The sequence below is a fragment of the Panulirus ornatus genome, chromosome 7 (genome assembly GCF_036320965.1).
Source record: "Panulirus ornatus isolate Po-2019 chromosome 7, ASM3632096v1, whole genome shotgun sequence".
NCBI classification, from domain to species: Eukaryota; Metazoa; Arthropoda; class Malacostraca; order Decapoda; family Palinuridae; genus Panulirus; species Panulirus ornatus.
In genome coordinates, this window is record NC_092230.1 from 4,829,643 (window position 1) to 4,851,046 (window position 21,404).

At 39.2% G+C, this 21,404-nt stretch overlaps 1 protein-coding gene across 1 annotated transcript in view; it reads right to left on the bottom strand.

Annotated features, from left to right (window-relative positions):
* Positions 1-10,928: 10,928 nt before the first annotated feature.
* LOC139749653 (uncharacterized) overlaps positions 10,929-21,404 on the bottom strand; it is a 913,398-nt gene continuing 902,922 nt past the window's right edge. Inside the window, exons 24-25 of the mRNA XM_071663824.1 lie at positions 19,197-19,334; positions 10,929-13,777 (exon numbers count right to left, since the gene is read on the bottom strand). Of these exons, the coding sequence (XP_071519925.1) occupies positions 12,593-13,777; positions 19,197-19,334 (1,323 nt within the window). The 3' untranslated portion in view covers positions 10,929-12,592. The remainder of the gene's footprint in view (positions 13,778-19,196; positions 19,335-21,404) is intronic.

Consider the following 21,404-nt stretch of genomic DNA (forward strand, 5'->3'; position numbering starts at 1 on the left):
GGAAAGTGATTGGTTCTCAGTGAATGTAGGTTTGCGGCAGGGGTGTGTGATGTCTCCATGGTTGTTTAATTTGTTTATGGATGGGGTTGTTAGGGAGGTAAATGCAAGAGTTTTGGAAAGAGGGGCAAGTATGAAGTCTGTTGGGGATGAGAGAGCTTGGGAAGTGAGTCAGTTGTTGTTCGCTGATGATACAGCGCTGGGGGCTGATTCATGTGAGAAACTGCAGAAGCTGGTGACTGAGTTTGGTAAAGTGTGTGGAAGAAGAAAGTTAAGAGTAAATGTGAATAAGAGCAAGGTTATTAGGTACAGTAGGGTTGAGGGTCAAGTCAATTGGGAGGTGAGTTTGAATGGAGAAAAACTGGAGGAAGTGAAGTGTTCTAGATATCTGGGAGTGGATCTGGCAGCGGATGGAACCATGGAAGCGGAAGTGGATCATAGGGTGGGGGAGGGGGCGAAAATTCTGGGGGCCTTGAAGAATGTGTGGAAGTCGAGAACATTATCTCGGAAAGCAAAAATGGGTATGTTTGAAGGAATAGTGGTTCCAACAATGTTGTATGGTTGCGAGGCGTGGGCTATGGATAGAGTTGTGCGCAGGAGGATGGATGTGCTGGAAATGAGATGTTTGAGGACAATGTGTGGTGTGAGGTGGTTTGATCGAGTGAGTAACGTAAGGGTAAGAGAGATGTGTGGAAATAAAAAGAGCGTGGTTGAGAGAGCAGAAGAGGGTGTTTTGAAGTGGTTTGGGCACATGGAGAGGATGAGTGAGGAAAGATTGACCAAGAGGATGTATGTGTCGGAGGTGGAGGGAGCAAGGAGAAGAGGGAGACCAAATTGGAGGTGGAAAGATGGAGTGAAAAAGATTTTGTGTGATCGGGGCCTGAACATGCAGGAGGATGAAAGGAGGGCAAGGAATAGAGTGAATTGGAGCGATGTGGTATACCGGGGTTGACGTGCTGTCAGTGGATTGAATCAAGGCATGTGAAGCGTCTGGGGTAAACCATGGAAAGCTGTGTAGGTATGTATATTTGCGTGTGTGGACGTATGTATATACATGTGTATGGGGGGGGGGGTTGGGCCATTTCTTTCGTCTGTTTCCTTGCGCTACCTCGCAAACGCGGGAGACAGCGACAAAGTATAAAAAAAAAAAAAAAAAAAAAATGAGTGGAAACCCAAAAATGATGAAAGACAAAGCAAGAGAATAAGAGACAAGTATCTCTATGTGTATATTTGTTGATGATGAGTTTATTATACTGGAATTTATTATGGGAGAAGGTGTTTGGAATATATCCAAAGTCGATAATCAACTTCATCCACAAACAAACATGATTATCTCTGACATACATTCACAAGTAATATATGTTTATAACAAAGAGCTTAGTTTCTAAAAAACAATGATTAAAAGACACAAAAATGGTTTACATGTTATTCCAACATTGCAAGTGATTTTACACGATTTGTTTTACAATTAAATATGTGGCCATCAATGCTTAACTTACAAGCCACTAAGCAAAAAACATTACTGATGGTGGTGTCATGATATAATTATTGTATAATCCCATAATGTAGTTGTGATAACCGTAAAGACTGGTGTGAGCAATGTGTTAGCCACTGGTGGTATCCTAATCTATATGAGGTCCTGTGGTGGTGTCCTGAGCACTCTACAAACCACTAGTAATATAAGGAGTACTGTGTTACCCAGAGGTGTTGATGTGAGTACGGCATGAACCATACATGATGTAGCACGATATGAACAGAACTCTTGTGCACTGTTTGCATAAGCTCCTAATGTTTCTATTGACTACTTCTATCTAGTTCTCTTGCCTAATATTCCTACCTACTACTTCTACCTATTGCTCTAACCATTTTAGACAAATAATAACATAATAAACAAAGTGCAAGCCACTGATGATGATGATGTGAGCTTTGTGTTAACAACTGATGGTGTTACATGCACATTTAATTTGTCTGATGGTGGTGTGAATACTGAAAGATCTGCTACTGCTTTCTGAGCACAATATGAACACTCTTGTTTTATAAATACTGTGTGTACCACTATTGATGTCATAAATCCTGATGCTAAATGATTGTTTGGAAAGGAATGGGGACTGCATGACCAATAAACGATGTTTTGAGTACCTCTGAGCAACTTCTGGTGTTAAGAACTTTTAAATGAATTCACATTCTATCTATAGCACTGTGTATGCTAGGAAAGTGCAAGCTGTTGAAATTTCTAATGAAGCAGATTTGGTGTTAGAAGATAAGGAACCACAGTGAAAAAAAAGTACACTACTTAAAAAAAGTGAAATACATGAGTAGAGAATGGATATCAGGTGTGACTAGAATGAAATATTCCACTGATATGAGGAAAGTGATTGGTTCTCAGTGAATGTAGGTTTGCGGCAGGGGTGTGTGATGTCTCCATGGTTGTTTAATTTGTTTATGGATGGGGTTGTTAGGGAGGTAAATGCAAGAGTTTTGGAAAGAGGGGCAAGTATGAAGTCTGTTGGGGATGAGAGAGCTTGGGAAGTGAGTCAGTTGTTGTTCGCTGATGATACAGCGCTGGTGGCTGATTCATGTGAGAAACTGCAGAAGCTGGTGACTGAGTTTGGAAAAGTGTGTGGAAGAAGAAAGTTAAGAGTAAATGTGAATAAGAGCAAGGTTATTAGGTACAGTAGGGTTGAGGGTCAAGTCAATTGGGAGGTGAGTTTGAATGGAGAAAAACTGGAGGAAGTGAAGTGTTCTAGATATCTGGGAGTGGATCTGGCAGCGGATGGAACCATGGAAGCGGAAGTGGATCATAGGGTGGGGGAGGGGGCGAAAATTCTGGGGGCCTTGAAGAATGTGTGGAAGTCGAGAACATTATCTCGGAAAGCAAAAATGGGTATGTATGAAGGAATAGTGGTTCCAACAATGTTGTATGGTTGCGAGGCGTGGGCTATGGATAGAGTTGTGCGCAGGAGGATGGATGTGCTGGAAATGAGATGTTTGAGGACAATGTGTGGTGTGAGGTGGTTTGATCGAGTGAGTAACGTAAGGGTAAGAGAGATGTGTGGAAATAAAAAGAGCGTGGTTGAGAGAGCAGAAGAGGGTGTTTTGAAGTGGTTTGGGCACATGGAGAGGATGAGTGAGGAAAGATTGACCAAGAGAATATATGTGTCGGAGGTGGAGGGAACAAGGAGAAGAGGGAGACCAAATTGGAGGTGGAAAGATGGAGTGAAAAAGATTTTGTGTGATCGGGGCCTGAACATGCAGGAGGGTGAAAGGAGGGCAAGGAATAGAGTGAATTGGAGCGATGTGGTATACCGGGGTTGATGTGCTGTCAGTGGATTGAATCAAGGCATGTGAAGCGTCTGGGGTAAGCCATGGAAAGCTGTGTAGGTATGTATATTTGCGTGTGTGGACGTATGTATATACATGTGTATGGGGGGGGTTGGGCCATTTCATTTCGTCTGTTTCCTTGCGCTACCTCGCAAACGCGGGAGACAGCGACAAAGTATAATAAATAAATATATAAATATATATATATATATATATATATATATATATATATATATATATATATATATATATATATATATATATTTTTTTTTTTTTTGCTTTGTCGCTGTCTCCTGCGTTTGCGACGTAGCGCAAGGAAACAGACGAAAGAAATGGCCCAACCCACCCCCATACACATGTATATACATACGTCCACACACGCAAATATACATACCTACACAGCTTTCCATGGCTTACCCCAGACGCTTCACATGCCTTGATTCAATCCACTGACAGCACATCAACCCCGGTATACCACATCGCTCCAATTCACTCTATTCCTTGCCCTCCTTTCACCCTCCTGCATGTTCAGGCCCCGATCACACAAAATCTTTTTCACTCCATCTTTCCACCTCCAATTTGGTCTCCCACTTCTCCTCGTTCCCTCCACCACTGACACATATATCCTCTTGGTCAATCTTTCCTCACTCATTCTCTCCATGTGCCCAAACAATTTCAAAACACCCTCTTCTGCTCTCTCAACCACGCTCTTTTTGTTTCCACACATCTCTCTTACCCTTATGTTACTTACTCGATCAAACCACCTCACACCACACATTGTCCTCAAACATCTCATTTCCAGCACATCCATCCTCCTGCACACAACTCTATCCATAGCCCACGCTTCGCAACCATACAACATTGTTGGAACCACTATTCCTTCAAACACATCCATTTTTGCTTTCCGAGATAATGTTCTCGACTTCCACACATTCTTCAAGGCTCCCAGGATTTTCAGCCCCTCCCCCACCCTATGATTCACTTCCGCTTCCATGGTTCCATCCGCTGCCAGATCCACTCCCAGATATCTAAAACACTTTACTTCCTCCAGTTTTTCTCCATTCAAACTTACCTCCCAATTGACTTGACCCTCAACCCTACTGTACCTAATAACCTTGCTCTTATTCACATTTACTCTTAACTTTCTTCTTTCACACACTTTACCAAACTCAGTCACCAGCTTCTGCAGTTTCTCACATGAATCAGCCACCAGCGCTGTATCATCAGCGAACAACTGACTCACTTCCCAAGCTCTCTTATCCCCAACAGACTTTATGCTTGCCCCTCTTTCCAAAACTCTTGCATTCACCTCCCTAACAACCCCATCCATAAACAAATTAAACAACCATGGAGACATCACACACCCCTGCCACAAACCTACATTCACTGAGAACTAATCACTTTCCTCTCTTCCTACACGTACACATGCCTTACATCCTCGATAAAAACTTTTCACTGCTTCTAACAACTTGCCTCCCACACCATATATTCTCAATACCTTCCACAGAGCATCTCTATCAACTCTATCATATGCCTTCTCCAGATCCATAAATGCTACATACAAATCCATTTGCTTTTCTAAGTATTTCTCACATACATTCTTCAAAGCAAACACCTGATCCACACATCCTCTACCACTTCTGAAACCACACTGCTCTTCCCCAATCTGATGCTCTGTACATGCCTTCACCCTCTCAATCAATACCCTCCCATATAATTTACCAGGAATACTCAACAAACTTATACCTCTGTAATTTGAGCACTCACTCTTATCCCCTTTGCCTATGTACAATGGCACTATGCACGCATTCCGCCAATCCTCAGGCACCTCACCATGAGTCATACATACATTAAATAACCTTACCAACCAGTCAATAATACAGTCATCCCCTTTTTTAATAAATTCCACTGCAATACCATCCAAACCTGCTGCCTTGCTGGATTTCATCTTCCGCAAAGCTTTTACTACCTCTTCTCTGTTTACCAAATCATTTTCCCTAACCCTCTCACTCTGCACACCATCTCGACCAAAACACCCTATATCTGCCACTCTATCATCAAACGCATTCAACAAACCTTCAAAATACTCACTCCATCTCTTTCTCACATCACCACGAGGTATAAAAAAAAAAAAAAAAAAATATATATATATATATATATATATATATATATATATATATATATATATATATATATATATATATATATTATCCCTGGGGATAGGGGATTAAGAATACTTCCCACATATTCCCTGCGTGTCGTAGAAGGCGACTAATTGGGGAGGGAGCGGGGGGCTGGAAATCCTCCCCTCTCTTTTTTTTTTTTTTAATTTTCCAAAAGAAGGAACAGAGGGGGCCAGGTGAGGATATTCCAAAAAAGGCCCAGTCCTCCGTTCTTAACGCTACCTCGCTAACGCGGAAAATGGCGAATAGTTTAAAAATATATATATATATATATATATATATATATATATATATATATATATATATATCCCTGGGGACAGGGGAGAAAGAATACTTCCCACATATTCCCAGCGTGTTATAGAAGGCAACTAAAACAGGAGGGTGCAGGGGGGCTGGAAGTCCTCCCCTCTCGTTTTTCAATTTTCCAAAAGAAGGAATAGAGAAGGAGGCCAAGTGGGGATTTCCCTCAAAAGCTCAGTCCTCTGTTCTTAATGCTCCCTCGCTAATGTGGGAAATGGCAAATAGTATGAAAAAAGAAAATGAAAGAATAGCCCAACTCACCCACATACTCATATATATACATAAACGCCCACACAAGCACATATACATACCTCTTCATTTCAACATATACATACATATATATACACAGACATATACATATATACACATGTACATATTCTACTTGCTGCCTTCATCCATTCCCATCACCACCCTGCCACACATGAAATGGCACCACCCCCCTCCCCCCGCGCACGTGTGAGGTAGCGCTAGGAAAAGACAAGAAAGGCCACATTTGTTCACACTCAGTCTCTAACTGTCATGTGTAATGCACCAAAACCACAGCTCCCTTTCCACATCCAGGCCCCACAAAACTTTCCATGCTTTACCACAGATGCTTCACGTGCCCTGGTTCAATCCACTGACAGCACGTCAACCCCAGTATTCCACATTGTTCCAATTCATTCTATTCCTTGCACGCCTTTTACCCTCCTGCATGTTCCGGCCCCAATCACTCAGAATCTTTTTCACTCCAACTTTCCACCTCCAATTTGTCTCCCACTTATCCTCGTTCCATCCACCTCTGACATATATATCTTCTTTGTCAATCTTTCCTCACTCATTCTCTCCATGTGACCAAATCATTTCAAAACACCCTCTTCTGCTCTCTCAACCACACTCTTTTTATTACCACACATCTCTCTCACCCTATCATTACTTACTCGATCAAACCACCTCACACTACATATTGTCCTCAAACATCTCATTTCCAGCACATCCACCCTCCTCCGCACAACTCTATCTATAGCCCACGCCTCGCAATCATATAACATTGTTGGAACCACTATTCCTTCAAACATACCCATTTTTGCTTTCCAAGATAACGTTCTCGACTTCCATACATTTTTCAACACTCCCAGAACTTTCGCCCCCTCCCCCACCGTATGATTCACTTCCGCTTCCATGGTTCCATCTGCTGCCAAATCCACTCCCAGATATCTAAAACACTTCCCTTCCTCCAGTTTTTCTCCATTCAAACTTACCTCCCAATTGACTTGTCCCTCATCCTTACTGTACCTAATAACCTTGCTCTTATTCACATTTAGCCTCAGTTTTCTTCTTCCACACACTTTACCAATCTCAGTCATCAACTAATGCAATTTCCCACCTGAATTAGCAACCCCTTGACCCCATTTATTGGGCCATTCTAACTCTGAGACTGTTTCAAATGGGAGCACAGTAATGTGGGCTTATTTGGAGTAAGAAGGTTCTCAATGATGATGTATGCTTTTCCATGTGCTGACATTAATAAAACTTAGTTAATGGGGATGTCAGGCTTAGGATATTCTTATATGCAGTTGGAGTCTGGATGGGTGGATACAAATGTTGTAGAATAATATATGGCATGAGGAGAAGTGATCACTGGGACTATGACAGTGTTATAGTGAATGAAGTGTTACCGATATGGTTGGCAAGGATGTGCTGAAATGGGTCACACATACAGAAATGATAGGCAAAGAATGACTGATTAAGAGGATCTTTGTGTCAGAAGTAGAGGAAGCAAGGGGTAGGAAGGAGATTAAGAAGGCAATGGATGGATGGAATGAAGGAGGCCATGGAGTATCAGGGATGAACATTCAAGGGGAAGATGTATGTACTGGCTGAACCAAGAGTTATGAAGCTATCAAGGGAAAAAGTGGGGCTTAATGAATAACAGGCTATGGTTTTGGGTCATTATGCATGGCAACTAGAAATTGGGCGAGTGCGAGTGAGTCCATTGTTCTTTTGTTCCAGACACTACCTCCTTAGGGTGTGAGGCAAATGTGCATATATAAATGCACATGCACACATGCAGTACTACATTACACTATCAGAACTCAGTTAACCCAGAGCCAAATGCTTGCTTCTGTATAGAATTCTTCAATCACTTGTTTAACCTCAGAGACACAATTCCAGCTTACACCCTCCAGTCACCCAGAATGGACAAACTCACTCTGACCAAAACACCAACCAATCTAGTAGCTTTCTAGTAGCTTTCCTCCAACAACATATAAGAATCCTTCACAAACAGTATTATCGACCCTTTCATGTGCTTTCTCCAGATCCATAAATGCCACATACAAATCCTCATCACACAAATTCTTCAAACCTAATGTCTGATCCACACATCCTCTAACACTTCCCAATCTGATGTCATGTGCGTGCCACCACCTTCTCAATGACCACTCTCCCATACATCTTACCAAGTACACTCAACAAACTTATCTCTGTAGGTCAAACATTCACTTTTGTTCCCTTAATCTTTGTATGTCACTATGCAAGCACCTTCCCATGAGCCAAGCATACACTGAAAACCCTACCTGGCCAATCAACAGCACAATGACCCCCTTCTTGGAAAATCTAACTGCAATCCCACATCATTTCAGCTGGTGTGAGGGGGTTTGATCAAGTAAGTAATGAAAGGGTAAGAGAGATGTAACAAAAAGAGTATGGCTGAGAAAGCAGCAGAAGATGTGTTGAAATGGTTTGGAGATATGGAGAGAATGAGTGAAGAAAGGTTGACAAAGAGGATATATGTGTCAGAGGTGGAGGGAACAAGGAGAAGTGGGAAACCAAATTGGAGGTGGAAGGTTGGAGTGAAACAGATTTCGAGTGAGTGGGGCCTAAACATGCAGGAGGGTGAGAGGTGTACAAGGAATAGAGTGAACTGGAATGATGTGGTATACCAGGGTCAACAAGTTGTCAATGGACTGAACTAGGGCATGTGAAATGTCTGGGATAAACCAAGGAAAGGTCTGTGGGCCTGGATGCTGAAATGGAGCTGTGGTTTCAGTGCATTACACATGACAGCTAGAGTCTGTGTGAGTAAATGTGGCCTTTTTTTTCTGTTTTCCTGGTGCTACCTCACTGACACAGGGGATGGTGATGCTGTTTCTTGTGGGGCGTGGCAGCACTGGGAATGGATGGAGGCAAGCATGTATGAATATGTACACAGTTATATATATGTATACATCTGTTTATATGTATGTATATGTGTATATGTATATTTGTATATGTATGTGTATGTGGATGTATGTATATATGTGTGTATATGTGTGGATGGGTCTTTCTTTGTCTGTTTCTGGGTGCTACCTCTCTGACGTGGGAAACGGTGATCATCTAATTCCCCTTCATATCAATATATTACCGTTATCACTATCCAGACTTCTTGAAGAACTGATCCACATAAGATTCAACCAAGCTACCCTTTCTTGTACTTCCCCAACCCACCTCCTGCATGTCATGCATTTCACTTGTACATCGAAATACTGCTGCCCTAAGTAGCTTCCACTAATCCTCCAGTCCCTTAGTTTCACTTATTCTTAATCACTCAGCATCCTGGATGGTTTTTAACTGACCACATTCCATCTACCACACAGTTCTAGTGACAATAATCTATCTGCCCTCATATGCATCTGTTTCACTTCTATCCTCATACTATGCAGCATATGTGTCTTATATGTACTAGTGATAGGCATGATAGTATGCAATAATCTATAGGTAAAGTTAGGAAGTGGTTGCTCCATGCTCAGGCAGTCCAATCATAAATTTTTCTGTCTGGTATTAGATCTTAATAACTTTTAATAATATTTGCATTCATAGTTACCCAACTAATTGTTTTCATCCACTGCTCTCTTACTGTAGAAGTCCATCAAAACTTTTCTAACTTGTTTATTGCATTTTTGCGAATTCCCGAGACCTGTCCACTTTCAACATCACTAATTCAATTTAAAAACTTAAATTACTATACATCAGCTCTCTATATTCAATGACTTCTGCTGGACCTTCTCTAACATATAAACTAGAATTTTCAAGTGAAGAGACTTGTAAATATTTTATCAAATATATCATTATTGATGTCTTCTGTTTCCCCTTTTAGAAAGTTATAGAAAGTTAAATACAAGGAAGGGAGGGGTTTCTAGCCCCCCGCTCTTGCTCCCTTTAGTCGCCTTCTATGTCACAGAGGGAATGTGTGGGAAGTATTCTTTCTCTCCTATCCCCTATATAAGTACGATTTAATATTACCTAAAAGATTATTTGCCTCCTTAACTTTTAAAGGATCAAGACCATACTTGTATGGGTTTCCCCGAGGGAACCATATCCATACTTGTACAGGTTGCCTCTTCCTTTCATCATTTAAAGTAGAAGTTATACTCATCAGTATGCAAAGGTGCTTCATATCAAGAGCAACTATAATTCTCACTGGACAGAATCCTTTAGTTTCAATTACCAACATAACAAGAAGGGGGAATGAGTCTATACCTGTGGGGGGACCTATCCATACATTTATGGATTGCCTTTTCCTGTCATCATTAAACTGGATGGCTTGCTTTATGAGTATGTAGAGATACCTTAAATCAGAAGTAACTACACTTAACACTTGGAAACAATCCTATTCCTAAAAAGTTAGTTACCCATAAACCCTGATGGAGAGGGTATGATATGGGATGTATATCAAATCCAAATGTCTGTACAGCAACAAATACAGTTAATTTACCAGAATGTTATTTTTCTTTAACTTTTGATATTCTACATTAGGTGAGACCTAAAATACTTTTTTAAATCTTTTGATAAACCTTGGTCCTCAGGAACCCCACTAAATTTGAAAGGCTCAGTCCTTTAATTCTCCAAATAATTCATAAAATCTGATGCTCTGCCAGTAGGCTGAGTACCTAAATAACCATCAAGAACCCTTCACTTGTAAATTCCTGTAACTAGTCTCTTACATGATGATAATCATGATTAAGCTTTTTGTGGTTTTCCAAACTTCATCTAGCTATGCTGATCTTTATCAATCACGTCTTACTGATGTGTGTTTGTGTATGTATGTGATAAAAATGCCAAAATATATAAATATAAACATCCTAATTCATGTACATAAACTTATAATAGAGAAAGGTAAAATGGATTTATTATGAGGTGCATTACAAAATGTTTTAATGAATACAAGTTACTTTCCCTGTTAACCACAATGCAGGTTAGTGAATGTACATTTGACAATTTGTAAATGAAAAAATTATGCAAAGCTAAGACTATTTGTGAATATGAATACATACATTTCAATTACAAAAATTTCATCGTGGATAAGTTAGGAAATATAATGATTCTATGAGTCATATTTACAATATATGCAGTTATTTACAGTGAATTCTTGTGTGTGCCCATCTGCATAATGTTATGATGCCATATTTATCATATGCAACTTTATGTTACAAAACCCATGCAACATTTTTCAAAACCCATACAGTACAATGTGTCTGCAGCAACACATCAAAGGTTAGTATGATAATTACTGACATGATTCGAGTAATTTTTGCAGTGTATAGCATTTCACCTATCATTGTGTTTATTACAGTAATTTTAAGTGTAAAGCTACTGGCTTCAGCATATATATATATATATATATATATATATATATATATAAGCCTTTAAGGTGCATCAATGCAATATTTGGCATCTATAGTAAAATTAACTAGGAAGAACTAAGATTCTTGTACAATATCAAAATGTTTCTAAGGAGGATGAAATGGATTCTTACTATAAGTTAAATTTCGAAACGGAGATGCAAACTTGTTTCGCGAGCCTTTCTCTCATAATCCATTGTATTGGATCTTTATAAGAGTTTATGGTATGTGAATACAGACTTTTAAATATATAATGCAAGCTAAGAGTGCAAAAAACCAGGAAGCTGATGAGGCTGGCACAGTTGTAGGTTAGATAATCGTTTGAAGGCAGGCACAACTGGTCTTACACTATACAACATACTTTTGTTCACTGGATTTAATTATGTTTCCTCAAGGCCAAAATATATACAGTCGGGACAATTTTTGGCCACAAATGAAGATACATGATATAAAAAATTAAAAAACTGCACAACCAGTGTGGATCCATATTCACTTACAGATATCAGCTAGTTCTTACAACTGGAATACTCTCGATAATGCATGAACAATCATGTGAAATTCCAAAAGTTTATAACAAAGAGAAAAGATCGCAAATTTATGGTACTTTTATCTGAATCATCTAATTTCAATTGGAAACTGGTATGAATACAAATACATGCAAGAGAGAAGAAAAAAAAAGCTAAGGAAAACTTTTACAATAAGAGATGCCTTGCACTTTGCATAACTAGGGTAAAATCTCAATTCTACCCATCTGTCTGTACTTGAATATGTTTTCCCTGTTTCCAAGAAACGATAATCTACCTAAGCAAACAGCTGCATACAAGCAGCATCAATGTTATTAAGTATAACCAGCAACAGCATACTCCTAATTGCTACAGCTGGCTTTATGAAAACATGAAAAAATATGGTTTCATGGTTACTGTCCATTCAGATGGACTAACGGACTAATTTGGGACCAAAAGATATAAGAAATGCTTTGATAGAGATGCTTTGCTTTGCTAGTTTAGTCAAGTAAATTGATATTCATAGGAAACTGTCAAGATATTTTATAGCAGCAGCAGAAGACAGGCATGTTTATACTGCTATTGCTTTCTGTTTGTTATTACTCTGGATGAAAGGCCAAGTGACCATGATATTGCTACAGTAATGTTACCTGGGTGGCTGTAAAAGAGGAGTCCCTTCTTTATGTGAGCTTTGGTTGCTGCTAGAACTACGTCCTCGAATAGCAGCAACTGAACGCTGTAATGACACTAACATGGCTGACACTGTAGGTGGACCACTCTCACCCTCAGGCCCACGCTCCCTCACTGGCCCAGGAGTTGATAGGGTAGTCTCTCTCAAGGGAGCTGGGGGAGCAGCATCAGGAGGAGGAGAGCAAACACTCAGTGAACGACGGTTTGCCATAGACAGTCTTGCTCTATTGTTAATTGGTACCCGAGCAGAGCCATATGAGGCAAGGTGCTCATCACATAAGGATCGTTGGCGGGAGAGTTTGCGCTTGCGGTCTGTGGTGTATACCAAACGGTCCAATAGGAACTGTTCTGCAGGGGTCATTTTAGTAAGCTGATCCAGCAGTGATGAAAGGCGGCGCTGGGCAGGCCCAGCACGACACAGTTCTGAGCTACGATTTATCAGTAATTGAGATCGACTGCGGTATAAAGATGTGAACTGATCCTCAAGAAGTGGCCTTTCATCTAAGCTATACATTCGTGCATATCTACGTAGTTTCTCACGTTCACGTCTCACAGCCTTTTCTAGTCTAACGAGATCATCCTCTGTAAGTGGACCTAAATTGTCAGTTGCTAAGGCCTCATGGAGTTCTGCTAGAGCTGAATCTAAACGGCCCTCAGCAATGTCTCTGTCTACCTTTCGAGCAAAACCACGCTGATCCTCTGCTAACTGTCTTGCTAACAACTGAACCTCCCAGTCCTGGGAGTTTAACTCTGCCTCTCCACTTTCACCACACTCTGCATCACAGTCATCTTCATCAATATCATCTTCATCTTCAATAGGAAATATATCATCAGACAACTGATCTTCAAGATCATTTGGATCACTTTCTGTGGCACTGATTCCTACATTTCCATATATAACATGATCATCATCTGAAGAAAAGGAACAAATGTCATCATCAGTTGATGACCCAACATCTAATGTGATGTCAGCACGGACACGAGAGTCTTCAAGAGATCTTGCTAGACGATTCTGCTGAACTGAGAACTGTTCTACCGACACCTGCTGTGGCCATGACCGGCGTGTCCCCAGTGAAGCATGTCTACCTTCTGGAGATCCTTCTGGTGACTGGTGGATGATGGACTCAATGGAGTTGCATCTCTGCAGAAGAAAAACTGAATTAGAAATGGTAAATGTTTTTTTTTTTTTTGACACTGATTCTAATGAGTTTTCTGAGTTATAAATGATTAAAGTGGTTTCTGACACTGATTCCAATGGAGTTTCTGACAACCCACAGTGTGCTGGAATTCCTTTTAGCTACTTATTTGTATTTCTACACATTTTTTTGTTCTTATAACGATGGTTCATGCACAATTTCCAATCATATTGATCACTAATCATCTACACACTCTTATGTGTCAATGACTTGACAGGAATTCTCAAGGCAACTGATAAATACTACAACATAATCATATGGAGGAGACCAGTATGCCTCACATGCCCCTTAATAATGGGAGGAAACTTAAGGATCTCTTGTTCCACAATGGTATCTTCTTTTACATTTACACTGTAAATTCCTTGGTGGTCTGCTACACATTCTCCAGCAATGATACTGTCATTTTCTAATTTCTCTATCTTATAGTTTCTCTTTACTTTAACCTATATTGATGCTCTCTTGCTTCTGTCCTCCTGCTTTGGTAAAAATCCTAACACAGCCCTTATTCTCAACAGGTATCACCTGGTTTACAAGGTTAAGTTTCTGGAAAATCTGTTGCATTTCAGGGCACTGTAAATTTATGAGTTATATTCCCGAGCAAACCTATTCCATATCTAACTCTTAAGTATGGAATATACATGGTATTGCTTAAGAACAATACATCATACTCTATCATCCAGTAATCTATTTGATATCTGAAAAAAAAAAATAGTTACCAGATGTTGTGATGAGGGCTTGAAGTGGCATTGGAGTGAGATGGGGTGGCATGAGGCTCACTAGGAGGAGAGGGAGGGATACAAGATTTTTCTATATTACCCCCTGAATTACGAGTCAAAAATTGTTCCTATATGATGTACAGGTGAAGTTTTCCAAGGCCCTAAAAAACGCTATCAATGTTACCTCTACTGCACACCATATTCCCTTTGTTTAAAGTTCCTTATAGCCTTAAAATATATTCAAGTCCTAGGATTTGTTGTTAGTGACAACGTGAAGTATACTAAACAGTGTCCAGCAGCAACTAAATAAGGAAACCAGATGCTAGGTTTGACAGCTAAGAACATCAACTAAAAGACACCAGAAAAAATGCTGATCTATTCTAACGCCCTTGTAAAATCACACCTTGAATATTCAATTGTGGTTCCCAAATTAAAATACTGTACAGATAAATGCAAAGCTAGAATAAGTACAAAGATGGGCAACAAACTGATTCCAACTTTTAGAAACCTGACATATGAAGACAGATTGAAAGGATAACATCATCTTCTCTACTAAGTGTAGTCTTTGCAGAGACCTCATACAAGTTTTCAAAACTTTTCATATATCAAACAATATAAATCACAAAGATTTATGTGCACTACACAATACTACAACTATCACAACAAATGGAATAAAACTTAAAACTAAAAGATGTAATACTGACTTAAGAAAAGCTTCTTTACATACAGACTCCCATTCAGCATTAATCATTGCATGTAATCATTGCAAGTATGTCAGCCATGAGGCAAAGCATTCCTTTAGTCAAAGGAAATGTGATAACCTCTCCTTGTCATCCACTGATAGGTCTTCCTGGTTTTTAGCTTAGGGCATGGCTAACAACTTCTGTCACTCTATCTTTCCTTCACTTATCTGTTATTGTGGTACCATAGCTGTCTCTCCCATAAGCAAAACAACTCTCTTTGGTTCCTATATCTCATCTGACTCCATCCTCAATGACTCTAACATTCCTTCATCCACTGATGCTCCTCTTACCATCCTATGCCCCTTTCCATAATCTCTTTTCAAACTGTACAAAAACCGCTTCTTTCTCTGGACACAAGCAAGCCTTATGGTCATGATGGCATTCATGCCTGTGTATTGAAAGAGTGTGCCTCTGAACTTGCACCAGTGCTTGCTCTTTTTTTTCATCTCTGTTTTAAAACAAGAACTTTTCCTTCTTGGAAGAATGCGTTGGCACATCCCATCCCTGAGAAAGGTGACCATTCTAACTCCTTTAACTACTGTCCTGTTGCCTTGACATCTACCATTTCTAAGGTCTTTGAATCCTTCCTCAACTCCCATACCCTTAGATGTCTTGAATCTCACAGTCTTCTCTCTGACCACAAGTATGGCTTTCATAAGGCAAGATCCACTGGTGATATTCTTTCTCATCTTACTAATGTCTGGTCATTATCCCTGAATGCTTTTTGGGAATCCTATGTAGCTTTTGACAGTATGTGGTATAAGAGTATCATTTTTAAGCTCCCATCTTTTGGCTTCCCTGCTTTACTTATCTCTCTCTCTCTCTCTCTCTCTCTCTCTCTCTCTCTCTCTCTCTCTCTCTCTCTCTCTCTCGACTAATAAGTTTTTCAGGACATGTGCCTGAAGAGCCTAAATGGCAGCACAGGGAAATGTAACAAAGGATGCTAACCACATGTAACCAAATATTTCTATACAAATTTCCAAATGCTGTTACTAACAAAATATTTTCATGACTCATACAGTTTGTTAAATAAAATAATTCATTTTATGATAAGGAAGAACAAAGCAGTCAATTACTCTAAGCAGAGGCATAGAAAAGAAACAGGAGTCCATAAATCCATCACTCTTATAACAGAACTTCTTTGCATTTTTCACCTAGTTTCTTTCTCAATTTCATGCTATGGCTTCTGGTGGTCCTAAACCTACATCTGAAAAACTTCACCCTTTACCTCATCAACCTAGTTCAAAAAATTATAAGGTGATCAGGTCACCCCTCACTCTTCCGATGTGGGCAAAAATAAAGTTTCTAGCCTTTCCCTGTAAATTAGCTCTCTTAATTTTGCTATCATCTTCACTGTCCTCTTCTGCACCTTTTCTATTAGCTCTTTGTCTTTCTTTATGTGTGGTGACCAAACTTGTGAAACATATTCTAGTTCTGGCCTTATGTGGGATACGAATGGCTTGCTATCTACTCCCTTATCCATTCATTTGAAAGCTATTCAAATACCTGCCATCAGTCAGTTGGTTTCCTTAAATGTTCACCTAATGTGGGACTCTGATATCATGTTAGGATGAATGTTGACTCCCAAGTCCTTACACAGAATTTTGATGCTTATTTCTTGCTATATAACTAATAAAAAAATATTGAGGCCATCTTTCAATTTGTATCATCCTCATAACTTTACATTTGCTTGGGTTGAATTTCATCAACCATGTAGCAGAAAAACTTTGGAATTTCTCAAGATTCCCTTTTAACTTGATGAAATCATCCACCCTTTTCACACTCCTAATGACCTTTGCATCATTTGTAAAAATATTCAGGTGGAAGTCCATATCTTTAGACAAGTCACTTACATAAATCAAGAATAACAGTCCCAGAACAGAACCCTGTGGCACTCCAATGGTGACCTTGGTCCATTTTGAAAAGGCTCCTCTTGCATGCATGTTTTGTTTCTTTCCATGTAGATAATCTATCCATCAAGAAAGTGTTCCCATTATTCCTGCCTAGTGATCCAGTTTCCTAATAAGCCTCCCATGTGGTTGCATCAAATGCTTTCTGTCCATCCAGATACAAAAAACTACCCAGCCTTCCCTTTTGTCTACATAGAACTTATTCTCTTTTAGAAATCTGAGAGGTTTGTTAAATGTGACCCCTTTCTCTAAAACTGCTGTCTCCCAGAGGGTAATTTCTCTTTTATGGTAAGTCATCCATTTTATCTTTAATTATCTTACCCATAACTCTACAGACCACATTTATCAGTGAGGCTGGTCTACAGTTCAGTGCCTGTCCCTGGTCTCACTTCTTATAGATAGGTACTGTGCTATGTTTGCCCTTTACCATTCTCTTAGCATTCTGCCTCTCTCCAGCAACATCTTGAACTGCACTTTTGATGCACTCTAAACTTCTACACATTCTCAAAAGGATGTCTGTGGCCTAAATGTACTCTTACAGGTATTCTCTTTTTGTAATGTAATTAACTTTCAAATAATCCTGAATTATGAGGGTAGGTAAAGGACACCAAATTCTAAACTAAAAATCATGCCTAAAAAATCATGGAATCAGCTTTATTTTTTAAGAATGAATTTCATACTATGAAGTCATTTAATGTTTCTTGTGCATGTATTTAAAAATCACCATGCTGTGATAACTATTTGTGTTACAGGGAGAGGTTTTTACACTCGTGTTCCTCAACTCTTAAACCTTCATATATGCACATTGTCTTTACTCCTGAGTATGTATGTACACACACACACACACACACACCACCCTAAGCCAAATGCTATCATCACTTCCTGAGGCCACAGCAACTGCAACCGTATCATACACAGTATTATAGAAAAAGGGGTTGGTTTGCACCACCTTGTGTAATTACCAATGTCTCATAACAGTGCTTGCAATTCTGTTCTTTCATGTACTCACCAACTTTCCAGTAATGCATTCCTTTGTCATAACTTTCTCTGAAATAATCTCTAATATAGCCTATTTCTTCTATAACATCCTATCCTGACATTCATACTTTTCTATATCATGTTTTCTTTCTGTTCCAGTAAAATTCCTCCTTTAACTCCTTAATTCCTCTAGAGAGATAGCTAAATTACTTGATGATGGAGATGTATCTTTCGGTGTGTGGAAAGTGAGATAATGGATACTGACTCTTCCAGCACTGGAAGTTTACTAAGATAAAGGCAGATGAAGGAATTTCTAGCAAAAATTAAGGCATTACTCTCAGCACTCACCTGATCTTGACAACACTGCATAAGACTGGTGTGGATGGTAATTTTACAAGTTCAGAATTTTGCTGTTATGAAAAATATCATCAATGAAATACACTGATTATAACAGAAAAAGATCTATAATACAAGATGAAACATAGAAATAATCCACATTAAGTTTTCTGGCATGGGTAAAATAAATGATGAAACATGTGCAGTGGCAACTCACCTGACACTCAAGTCTTACTCCAGCATCTTATAGCATGTTGTACTGAAACATCTACAAAACTAATACACATTGCCAGAGTGAAAGGAAAGGATGAAATATAATTCTGGTTATTCTTTTTTTTACTGGTTGGAGAGGAAACCAAAGTAAGGAGTTAAAGGTTAAATATAAACACAGTGTTACTTATGGCCATATCCTCTTCATACACAAAGACAGACAGGGAACCTACAGAAATCAAATCTTATTGTGCTCATATTAACTGTGTATCAGTGCAGGCAGCTATTTGTGAAATCTAATATTACACTGTGCCATTCATAAAATCTAATATCACACAAAAAGATTAAAATATACACAGTGTTGCTGTTTACCAACAAAGTGTATCCTGAATTATGTGTAAACTCTAATAAAGTGATAATAAGATACTTAACATTCTAAATACCTGATTTTTTTTGTCTTTTTTCACCTACCATAAAGAGTGGCTCATCATCATCTGAGCCATCGCTGCTGGCATCAGACGATGACGATCTGATAATCGTTGGACACCTGGCTGTGCTTCCGTTGACTTGGCTGCTTTCAGTGACACTGACATCGCCCCCCACACTCGCCTTCACAGGATGTCATGGACAGGTCACCAAAGGTCATGACGAGGACATCAAGGGGCACGTAAATGGCAGAAAATGCAAGGATGGGGGACACATTCACGTTTGAATACATAACCTCAAGTACAGAAAAAAAAATCATAGTATAATGTAATGATACTAATTAAAATGATTATAATAAATGTTTACTTTAGTGCTGCAACCTTATTTACAATGGAATCCCATAAAATTTCTTATGCAATGAAAGACTTATTGTGGAGAATAAATTACAAATTGTGGTGTGATTGGGATATCTCTCTTTATCCTGATAATAAATGTCAATTGTAGTGGGGGCTATGTAAATCAAAGAAAATGTTCTGTTAAAATATTGCGAAAGTGAAACAGTTATAGAAATGAAAACCTCACTTAATCCCCCCTAGCAATCAAACTGTACTTCTTTTTGATACTGTTCAAAAATTACAAGATGGTTTAGGACTTGTAATTACTTATTTGTAGACTTAGGGGAGAGAGTATGACACCTGTTGGGCCCTGTTTCCTGACTTTCTAAACCATCAAGTACCATTTTAATAACACCTTTGTAAATTGCCAGCATTCATTATCTCACTAGTTACTTTATTCCAATCATCCACCACCCTACCACTAGTCCAGTCATTAACATTCTTTCTCACAAGCTTGTTACCCAGCTTTTTCTTATGGCCCCTGGTTACTGTGGAGCTCCATCTACTAAAGAATTATTCCCTATACTGAAGAACTATTCCCTATCACTATCATCCAGATGCTTTGGAAACTTTAAGGCTTGTCTCAGGCCTGCCCCACCCTCCCTCTCCCTCTCTCTCTCTCTCTCTCTCTCTCTCTCTCTCTCTCTCTCTCTCTCTCTCTCCTCTCCTCTCCATGGTGGACAACCTTGCAGCTCAATTTTCTTAAAGGCACAATTTTTGTTGCTCTTCTATGTACACTCTCAACCATATGTTTGTGCTTCTTTAGGTATGATGATACAGAGTTACTGAGAGGTTTGTTCACTTACTGTATTTGCTGGAGATGGCTGGATCTAGTTAGAGGAGCAAAATCTCTCAGAATACAATCCTACAGCAACTGATTATAAACACAGAATCAAAAGAATCACAATATTGCAAATAAAATTAAGAATATGGTAAATTTGGGCTCCATTGGGATGCTGGGTGAGGTTTTCATGAGTTCTGCAAATTTCTACAGCAGTTTCAACTAATTTTCAAATAATCAACCACATAAATACCCTGAATTTTATATCCCCTTCCTTTATTGGCATATCCATCATTGTATGATAAAAAAAATCAAAGATCCCAATCATGCTACCCCAGTCTTAATCCAATCATCACAAAAAATCTGACTGCTCCATAAGAAATTCCCTCAGATTCCACAATAAAACAAGATGCAGCACCAAAATAAACTTTCACTAATAACAATAAGAATGATAAAAATTATATCAATAGCAGTAGTAGTAGCAAGAGTAGTAGTAGTAGTAGTAGTAGTAGTAGTAGTAGTAGTAGTAGTAGTAATAATAATAATAATAATAGTAATAATAATAATAAAAATAATAATTTTATTTATTTTTTCTATTTTGCCCCGTCGCTGTCTCCCGCGTTTGCGAGGTAGCGCAAGGAAACAGACGAAAGAAATGGCCCAACCCACCCCCATACACAATGTATATACATACACGTCCACACACGCAAATATACATACCTATACATCTCAATGTACACATATATATATACACACACAGACATACATATATACCCATGCACCCAATTCACACTGTCTGCCTTTATTCAGTCCCATCGCCACCTCGCCACACATGGAATACCATCCCCCTCCCCCCTCATGTGTGCGAGGTAGCACTAGGAAAAGACAACAAAGGCCCCATTCGTTCACACTCAGTCTCTAGCTGTCATGCAATAATGCCCGAAACCACAGTTCCCTTTCCACATCCAGGCCCCACACAACTTTCCATGGTTTACCCCAGACGCTTCAATAATAATAATAGTAATAGCAATAAAAAATGCAATTGAGTGGGAGATGTATAAAAGAAAGAGACAGGAG